The sequence below is a fragment of the Berghia stephanieae genome, chromosome 12 (genome assembly GCF_034508935.2).
Source record: "Berghia stephanieae isolate SIO BIC M18660-M18661 chromosome 12, UCSD_Bste_1.3, whole genome shotgun sequence".
NCBI classification, from domain to species: Eukaryota; Metazoa; Mollusca; class Gastropoda; order Nudibranchia; family Aeolidiidae; genus Berghia; species Berghia stephanieae.
Window position 1 is genome coordinate 19,640,946 of NC_088371.1, and position 10,928 is coordinate 19,651,873.

Here is a 10,928-nt window from a genome sequence, read left to right on the forward strand (position 1 = left end):
CTATTATCCCATATTATGAGTCTTGAGTTCTTCAATCAACATACAGTGTATACACTTAAAAATCACGTCAATTATCGTATATTTTATTAAAACTAGTCGAATAAACATTTCAGTGGTTTTATTTTTGACTCGAAAATCTAATATAAAGTATATTTTGCCCCTGAATTCAACCGATTACTTAATCAACTCAGCCGCCTCAAGTCCTTGCATATCATCGGAAACAAACAACCCACAGATCCCGAGCATTGTTCACAATTTGGGCACAGATGATTGAAAAAAATAAATATCTACATCGTGTCGTCAAGTGTTGCGATGCATGCAATTCTTTCCTCAGTGTGTCAAAATATCGTGAGAAATCTCACTGGGCCACTGGACCAATACTCTTCAACAGTCGTAACGTCACTTCCTTCCTCAAGACGCATGGTAACTTAGTAATATCGTGAGAAATCTCACTGGGCCACTGGACCCAATACTCTTCAACAGTCGTAACGTCACTTCCTTCCTAAAGACGCATGGTAACTTAGTACCACTGGCTCTAAACTATCGGAACAATTGCGGACGCCCGTATGAAATATCTCTCCGGCGAGCATAAAGGGTATCCAGAGGAAAAATAACACATACATTTGATCAAGTTTTGACTTTTACACATTCTGATCACAAGACATATGAAAAGTTCTAGCCAGCATGAAAAATAAAAAGTAATGATTTTCTTTGTTTAGAACCAAGATGGACGCCGTTGCGCCAGGCGGCGTGACCTCAAACTATTGAATCGTATTGGATTCAATAGTCTGATGTCACGTCGCCCAGAAACGGCGGCCATCGTGGTTCTAAACAAAGAAAATCTGTACTTTTTATTCTTCATGTTGGCTAGAACTTTTCATATGTAATAATGTGTAAAAGTCAAAACATGATCAGATTTATAATGAATTTTTTCCCCTCTGGATACACTTTTATGCTCGTCGGAGAAATATTTCATAAGGCGTCCACCATTGTTCCGATAGTTTAAAGCAGTTACTAAGTTACCATGCGTCATTACGAGGGAAGTGACGTTACGACTGTTGAAGCGTATTGTGTGTTTGGCATGTACTAAGAGTATCTCAGGCCTTTTTGTTGAATGGAAATAATAATGGGACAGCGTCGGTGCTGCACTGCGGCTTACGCCTGGGTTATTCCAGTCTTCCCCTGGAATAGATCCTAAAGAAAAAATTCCCCTTAGGTATGAATAAAGGGAATTTTGTTTTATCTATTTATGTTATTAATCAAGGGGACGGATCGGGGTAAATGGCAGGAAATATTCTGATTGGTTAATGCTTAGTAACGGGCGAATCATCAATTGTAAATACACACACGACTCACGGCACGAGTCTGTTCACTGGTGACATGTTTCGAGATGGTGAGATTTCACGAGCCGACGGGACGTACCAAATACTTTTCTGTCCTCTGTCTCTCTGTGTGGATTTTAAGTGATGAATGAATGTTTTTATTATTATTATTCTGTTTAGTTTTTGGCAGAAGGATTTTGAGCCCGAAACGTTTCGTTCTACTTTCATCTTTGACAATTCCTTTTTTTTACACCCTCTAGTATTATTGAAATTGTAACTATCTTTTCTAATAATTTATTTTTTAAAATCTGGTGAACCCCGACATATTATTGTTGAACCGTCTTTGTCAAGGGTGAAATTATAATGAGGGGGGGGGGGAGGAGGGGGGGGGGGGGATAAAAGGAAAGCAAAAGTTTACTGTTTACGTCATTTAGCCACATAATGTCTACGCACATCACAAGTTCCAATCTCATTGAAAGTGTAAAACCACTCTTCCGAAGGACTGATACATATCTCTGTGTAATTGATCTTCTGATTTCTTTTCTATCGTCTAAATATAATACTGTGGTTGTCAATAAAGATAATCCATCCTCGCTCTTTTGCGTCCCTTAATCTCAAGAATACATCCTGGTAAAATAATTTTGTCACCTTATGATTCAATGTATAACATATTCATTATTAGTCCTCTGAAGGATTGGTTACATACACACTTCCAATGAGTTAGGAACCGGAGGAGTAGAAGGTGTGACGTCACGAGTTCTCTGATCTATTATACCACCATAACATATAACTCAACATAAAATAAACTTTCATGACAATACCAACCCCCCCCCCCCCCCACACACACACACATACATATATACACACATGCATGCATACTCAAAACAATCAAAACAAAGGAACAAACAAACAATAACAGCGACAGGTCTTGTGCTATCTAAATTCCTTTTCCGGTAATCTCAAAAAGAAATAAATATTCTGGACAATCACCGTTTCCGGTCAAAGGTTAATATTATGCCAAATAAATAATTCATGGCTCGTCTCAAACTCAAACACTCCTTATTTGAACATAACAAAGTCTTAAAATAAACTCTAAAGCATTTTAATGAGCAAGCCCGCTATTACAGGTTACTTTTAAAAGTACATTCAAGTTATTTCTGCTACCATCTTTCTGTGAATAAATAATCATTCATGTCTTAGACACGGAAAACGATTTTTATCTAAATTTGTATTAAAATATAGAATGGCTCATTGAAATGAAATCACGATTTGTTCTCATTAGTTTTATTTTTAACGGCCCTCGTCATTTTCTCTTGGCATCAAGATACGTATTGAACAATAAAATTGTAGTCCCAAGTTTAACCTTAATAAGAGCTATAGATTCACTGGGCCCATTTTATCCCGTTTGAAGTACAGTTCTAGCGTGAAAGGGAGAAGTAACAATATATACTTGCTTCTCTTTGGACAAGATTGTTATCAATGATGATGATGATGATGATGATGATGATGATGATAATAATAGTAATAATAATAATAATAATAATAATATAATAATAATAATAATAATAATAATAATAATATATAATAATATAATATAATAATAATAATAATAATAATAATAATAATATAATAATAAATAATAATAATAATAATAATAATATAATAATATAATATATAATAATAATAATAATAATATTATGATGATGATGATGATGATGATGATGATGATGATCATGACGATGATGAATGATGATATATGATGATATGAATATATAATAATAATAATAATAATAATAATTAATAATAATAATATAATAATAATAATTAAATGATGATAATAATAATAATAAATAATAATAATAATAATAATATATAATAATAATAATAATAATAAAAATAATAATAATAATAATAATAATAATAATAATAATAATAATAATAATAATAAAAACAATAATGATAATAATAATAATGGTGATGATGATGATGATGATGATGATGATGATGATGATGATGATGATGATGATGATGATGGTGATAAGACTTATTTAGCTCTATATAGAGAGGCGTCAAAACGCTTACTTTGTGTAACCTTTATTAACATTCATAGTCTGATCGTCATCATTTAGAGAAAACTCATCGTTAAAATGGCTGTCTAAAACAAAAAAAAAAACAAAAAACAACAACACACACAAAAAAAAAAAAAACAAAAAAAAAAAAAACAAAAAAAAAAACGGAGTAAAGTCAATTTCGTTCCATCTATAGAGACAAAATCAAAAGTGCCACTTGCAAAAATTCAATGGTTGGTTCATGATTAAAAGCGGTTCTATAGCATATTCTGGTTCAACATTATGTGGTCAAATCATTTATGTAATACATGTAACATATTTCGTGATTACCCGAAGAAGGCCAAAGGCCGAAACGTCGTTTGTTTTGTGTTGTTCCCTTATATATGAGTCACATTTATTATCTTTCTCTCCATAACAAAACGATACGCTACGTTATTTCCAGTCTCTTTGAGAATATGCAATGGCCATTTTGTATTGATTATTTTAAAGGCTCACTGTTTTAGTAAAGCTGGATTCATCTCTTCAAATCTCGTGAAATCTCTTCAAATTTAACACGTGACCCGAGAGGAGGTCTGGTTGTCCTCACCTTTAGATTGACGCGTCAAGCTATTGGATTATAGGGGTCACATTTTTTGCTTGATTGGCTATACATTGAATTGAGAATCGGGAAAGGACATCTACTAATCTATAAATAAACTTGAAATGTAACCATTGTTTTAAAGACCAAATGTGACCCCTCGTCTCAAAATGGTATTATGTCGGGATGGACCAGCTGCTGAAAAGTCAAATCATAGTTAAACTGGTCAAAAATATGAAACGTTGGTATTTAGCACAGTAAAATATGATATTCCTTCTCCTCTATAAAGCATATAAACTCAACTTAATCATGATATTTCTGGTTACAAATTCCATTTTCAGCATCTTAATCATCCCGACTTAATACCGTTTTGAGACGAGAGGTCACAAATGAGTTGGTATTCTATAGATGTTGTGCGCTTAGGTAATTTACTCACAACATTCTGACAGCCGGATATAACGTACACACTCATAAAACTGTGTACAACCTTGACCTTTGAAAGTCTGATTAATACAAGTTAGTGAAAACTACTCATAAAAATGGTTGGCTAAAAACAATAACAAAGAGCTGAGTGACGTCAATATCGTTCTATCTACAGAGGATTGAAATTCATCATCGATGGATATCTATATAGCGCATATTTTACACCGTGAACCAAAGGATCCTTAGTTAGGGTGTTAGACAGATATGTTAGTAGGGATAGCGAGAGAGTGAGGAAGGACATACGACGTTAGGTGTGTTCGTGAGTCTGTGTCTTAGTGTGTGTGTGTGTGTATGTGTGTATGTGTGTGCGTGTGAGTGCTTGTGCATGAGAGGGCAGAAAAGAAAGAAGTACCATTAGAAAACACACGCACATACATATACGCAGACATGAACACGACATGCGAGTGGAAGGTCCTCTCCAAAAATGAACTCGTCCGTCAGACTGGGACAAGTTGAAACGACTTTCGTCGCTAAAAAGGACTGTGTTCCAATGGGGCTGGAATCACCGGCGATGTTAATCGGCCTATATATATATATATATATATATATATATATATATATATATATATATATATATATATATATATATCCTATTTGATTGGAGAGGAATCCATTATTATATGATCGACAGCATTTCAAACCATCTGCCTTAAGACGCATTCTCACAGTATCATGTGGGGTAAGGTTGAATTCCCCTGCAACGGTTGTTGTTGTTGTTGACGTGCAAGGGTTGTCTCCGAAAGACTGGCAGATCTCAACATGCATTTGCAATTCTGGCCGGAATCCAGTCCTTTAAATGTCTATCGATTATAATGACCCTCATAATATTGGCAACAGCCCTGAAACCTGGAACTGCGTGAATTTCCAGGTTTCAGTGGGGTTTTTTTTTTCCAAGATGAGGGTCATTTTAATCGATCGTTATAATTTGAAGGACGAGTTTTCTGGTGAAAAATTTAAATGCCTGTTTGTTTTTTTTCTCTTTTCTTCAGAGCATGGCACTATTGAAAAGCACCTTTCGTAAGATTAGTCAGACTCGCGTACAAAATCATATTTTTATCATATCCTCGGCTTCTGAGTTTATTGTTTATCAATTTGTTTAAAGGATTTCTGCTGTGCCAATAATTTTTTTAATTTTAATTAACCAGTGAAGAACCCGCGGAGAAATAAAGGCTATTAAGAACAGGCGGTCATCTATTATACTTAATATACTACTGTATTGTATTTTTAGATTTGCCAGTAATTGGATTCAATAGTCTGATGTCACGTTGCCCAGCAACGGCGGCCATCGTGGTTCTAAACAAAGAAAATCTGTACTTTTTATTCTTCATGCTGGCAATAATTTTTCATATGTCTTGTGATCAGAATGTGTAAAAGTCAAAACATGATCAGATTTATAATGTTTTTTTCCCCTCTGGATACACTTTTATGCTCGTCGGAGAAATATTTCATAAGGGCGTCCGCCATTGTTCCGATAGTTTAGAGCCAGTTACTAAGTTTCCATGCGTCATTACGAGGGAAGTGACGTTACGACTGTTGAAGCGTATTCTGTGCTCGATGATATAAATTTTACAGTTGCTATTCGGACCAATGTTGATCCCCAATCCTATTTGTTTATAATAGATAACAACCAATCTATTCTAACTTTTTTTCCCTGTACTGCATATTGCTGAAAGAGAAGTATTTGCCTGATCTGACATGCTGTACTTTATAGTATGATTACCTGTTTCTATGAACACATTAGTATCAATCTACTTGAGATGATGTAGCAGATGGTGACGATGTATAAAGGTTATCGATAATATTGGTGATCATTTGTTTTAAAAATGATGATTTTATTTTGTTTTCATCGAAGAGTATTGCTTCTATTAGTAGGTGTAGGTGGAGGAAAATGAAGAGGAGGAGGACGAGAAGAAGAAGAAGAAGAAGAAGGAAGGGGGGAAGAGGAGGAAGAGGAGGAGGAGGAGGAGGGGAGGAGGATGAAGAGGAGGAGGATGAGGAGGAGGAGGAGGAGGAGGAGGTTGGTGCGAGGAAGAGGAAGATAGATGATAAGGAAGAGGTGGGGGTTAAAGAGATGTTAAAACCCCAAGAGATAGGATGTAGGCGGCTATATTAGCAAAATCATGCACTAAAATGTACAAAATCTATAATAACAAAACACCTGGAAAGCAGCTTAGCAACCAAAAAAACGTAGTGAAATTCTATGACTTGATTGAGTGCTTCTTTATGGTTTAGTGGTACGGCACTCTGTATGCCCCAGGTTCGAGCCCCACTCTGGGCAGCGCAAAATTGATTATTTGGAAAAGGCACTTGACAAATATTTTCTCATCGTAATCAAGTGTTAACTGAGTATCTTGCAGGTAACAGCGTTATCTAGGTCGAAAATGTTGTATTTGCGCCTTAAAGTCGTAATATTCTATTTGTTAAGAGTTGCTGTTGGTTTGGGATCACCTTGTGAAATGATTCGAGTACATTTAGAGGAAATTGCTTTCTACAAAAGCTCAAAATTATTTATCGTAGAAAAACTATCACTCTTTGAATTTATTATCAATAATAATATCGTTCTGTTTATTTTCCATAGCAAGCACATTAGAACCAAAGAACAAAGATAACGTTGAATCAAGTCAAACATCGTCGTCAGATAAAACAACAAATCAGTCCCTTTCCAAAAGCCAAAAAATCAAAAGGTATCATTACCATCACCCGTTCCCAAACCATCACCACTACTACCACCGCCAACACCAACAACAAAAACTAGTAGCTGAGAAAAGAATGTTGATCAGAGCTCGTCGCGCAATTTTCTCGTCCATTCACAAAAACCTCTACAACGCCGCCCTGGAGACTCAGTGTTACCTCCTGGACAAGGCCGAGGATAGATCCCAAGGTAGACATCCTCAGTTCTCTCGTCGAACCAAACTCAGAACCGCCCGGAAAATAAAGATGGAAAAGGACAAGCACAAAAAGCTGATCCAAACAAGACTCCAACATCGTACGCAGAAAGAAGTCTTGAACGGAGAAATGGTCAGCACTGCGTTGGTGCCGATGTGCACTAGTTTGTCTTATGAGCCCGTCGAGAGTCTCAGTCTCATGGCGAATGAGTCCCGCGAATCCATGTGTTCTGTTACGTGGCCACTGCCGGTACACTTGTCTATTACGTCCTACGGCACGAACGCCCAGGGAAATAACGATGTTGTGATGACGTTTGAGAACAGTAGGCGACGACCTCTCTGTTCCTGGATGACTCCATCCGAGGGAAAGATAGCAGATTATGATGATGTCATTGAAGATATAACCTCTGACCCTGGTGCAGTAAAGGAAAAGAAAAACTTGGACGGGTATGACGACTGTTTGGGCTTTGCGGGCAATGATGTAAACATTTCCACTACTGGTAATAGAGAGGATGATGAGGACGGTGATGGCATTCTCCAACGTTTGCAGGTAAGACTGACTACCGACTCCCCCAGAGGAGAATTTAGGCGAGTACTTTGTGGACACTATCAGCTGTTTTATGGTTAGTTTATACATCCAGCCTGTATTTTCTCAGGATAAATCAATGTCATTTATATTTAGTTAATGATTCATCTGTATTAAGCTGGTCTTTTGATATATCTATTTGTGAGTTTTTGATGTCATTTAAAACGCAAACATTGGTGAAGAAATGTTTTGGATAATAGCTATATTCTACTTACAAAATCGAAAATATTTCACTTCTTGGTGGTTAGCCTATCCTTTACCAAGTATTTTAAACTAAATGTCATACTTCTCAATCATCAATTTCTCCCATCGTCAAAGCATTGCTCTTTTCCTTTACCTTCAATTGGTTTGGAGTTTAAACACATGTTTTGCATTGTTAAAAGGTTTACACGACCCGTGGTAATATTTAGCTGCCATTTCCAGAAATATGTCTTTGTATCAATGTCCCGAGTGGAATTATCTTTAAAAAAATAGAAATGCGGGAAATCCAAAGGTTGTGTGAAATCCAGTATTGTGAGTGTCCCTTGTTGTTTTTCTATTTCCCAGACTGCTTGCTGTGCGGTTGATTTCAGTCGTGTCAAGAGCTACATTCAAGGCCTGTGGTCTGTGAGCTCTGTTGGTTCAGTGCGCTCTCTCCTTCAACCCTTCTCCCCCTCCTCCTTCTCGTGGTGGAATCTTCCTGATGTCAAGCTCTAGCCGTAGTAGGTATGTGTGGCAACAGAAATTCATTGTTCTGTCACTTCTCAAGGTTTTTTTTTTTTTGGACTTTCGTCATCATATCTCATTACATCTTACATCTCAGCGTTTTGTATCAAAACCATGAATCACTTGGATTTTCAATACTTTTCATTTATATCTCATGCATTTTACTGATTACGTACAGTTAAAGCCCAGTGTTTTATTATTTAAAGACAAAAGATAGAATGACGCACTTGGTTGATGATAGTATGACGAAACATTGACAGACGGACAGGAAAAAAAAAGAAAAAAAAAGGCTCCAAAAAAATCAGCCTGCCTCCACTCATCTGTAGTGTAATTGTAGCACGATTGACCGGAAATCACGAGGTCTTAGGTTAGATCTCCAGTCGAGTCGGCTTATTTTTTTTTGGGGGGGGGGGGTTGGTTTTGTCTTGTATTTTTGTTTCTGCTTTGACACTGTTTCAGTACACTTTTTTCAGATGCTTATCTTACCTTATATAATCTCACACATGTACCCTAAAATATGTCAGCATTTATTAGTGATTTTATATCGTTTGTCCCCCTTGTCGTTTCCATCAGAAAATCAGGAAAAAACGTTTCCATGGACTTATTCATCGTGTTGGTTGTTTCTTGTTTGATGATAAATATTATGATCATATATTATCACATCTTCAACTTGAGTCTTCGTATTCTACTGGCCTCTACGGTTCACAGACAAGAAGTCGTTTTCAATATGATGAGGAATGTGTTAAGATCAGATATATCGATGTATTAGTAGAAGTAGTCCTTCAGAGCCATTATGCCCACGGAGCCGGAGTTTACCCCAGTTTCTATAGCGTGAAACGGACAATAACAATTGCTTGATACCCTTTGGATAGGATGCTAGTCTGTCGCAAAGTACTTTCCGCCAGATCTAGCAGATCCAGCTATCCAATCACTGCTGAGTGGACAGGGGGATCGGGAAAAAAATCTCGACTCTACCCGGGTTCGATCACAATCCCTTTGGGTGTGAAGTGAGTGCCCTACCAACTGAGCAATCGAAATCAATATATTGGAATGACTCTCAACCTGTTAAAAAAATGAAGTTCTAACCTATTTTGGGTCAACTTAAGTAACTGATATTGGATTTATTCTGGCTAAAGTGAGAAGAATAAAATTGCTTTGTCATTGAATTGTGTGACATTCAATTTTGAAATAGCACAACCAAGAATCAGATTTAACAATGAAAACACAAATTTAGTAACATTAGTTAAAGGTGACACTATTTGTTTGTTTCGAAACACTCAAATACGTACGAGCCAAAGAGCCCATAAAACCGGATTTCATTTCATTTTCTGTGGCATTATTTGACGTAACAATGGGAGCGATCTATATTCAGGTTTTCGTCCAACCAAGTCATCAATCACATGATTTGTTGCTGTCCAACGATTGGATATTTCTTCAGAAATGTAAACACGCTGCTTTGTTTATGAAATTTATAAACATACCCATGTGCTGGGTGGGGATCCTGACCTCCCATAGTGGGCAGGGAGGTACATACTGTGTCTTCTATCCCCTTATATCTATTTTCCAACATGCTTTCGTCTTTGTCTTGGACTGAGATTACTTTGCCCTGTTCGGAGTCCTGGCTGGGAGGGAAACAGTCAAATGCATAGTTATTGTTTTGGGAGATGATATTTTTTTTTCTTGTAAATCATCTCTGTTATGTATTTTTATATTTATTTTCAATGTATAATGTAAGCATTTGAGTGTATTCCTCTTTGTTGGATTTTGTGGTTGTGTCCGGATGAGACTTATAGGTGATCTCAAACTAAGTACATTGATGGTTTGCTCTTGGAATCTGCAACTGATCCCTATTTGTTCCCAGTTCCCCTTTGTCTTCCTTTCTCCTGGGTGCTTTAATTGTAATTCTACAACTTTTTACTGTCCCATTTTCTTCCTTTTTACTGGCGCTGATATAACCTAAATGTGTTGCAAGCGCCGTAAAACCCTTAAAAAACAAAACAAAAAACATACCCATGTGTCAAGCTGAACAAAATGACCAATCGCGATGTTAGATATTTCAAAAACTGTGAATACTTTTCACTACGTGGGTCACGTTGAGCACACTATGCAATGTGACCAATGACATAGAGCACATGGAAAGGTAATATAGATCGTGCCCATTGATTGAGGGGGTCTCGATAGCTCACTTGGCATGACACTGGACTTCGGATCTGAAAGTCCTGGGTTCGAGTCTTGGTTTGATCGGCACATAGCTGAGTTCTTGAAAATGCTTTCTTTATTCAAATTCTCTCATCGTATTCA

At 36.6% G+C, this 10,928-nt stretch overlaps 1 protein-coding gene across 1 annotated transcript in view; it reads left to right on the forward strand.

Moving 5' to 3' along the window:
• LOC144958390 (uncharacterized) overlaps nucleotides 1-10,928 on the forward strand; it is a 57,465-nt gene that overhangs the window by 20,393 nt on the left and 26,144 nt on the right. The window contains exon 8 of the mRNA XM_078890382.1: nucleotides 7,030-7,886. Within this exon, the coding sequence (XP_078746508.1) occupies nucleotides 7,030-7,886 (857 nt within the window). The remainder of the gene's footprint in view (nucleotides 1-7,029; nucleotides 7,887-10,928) is intronic.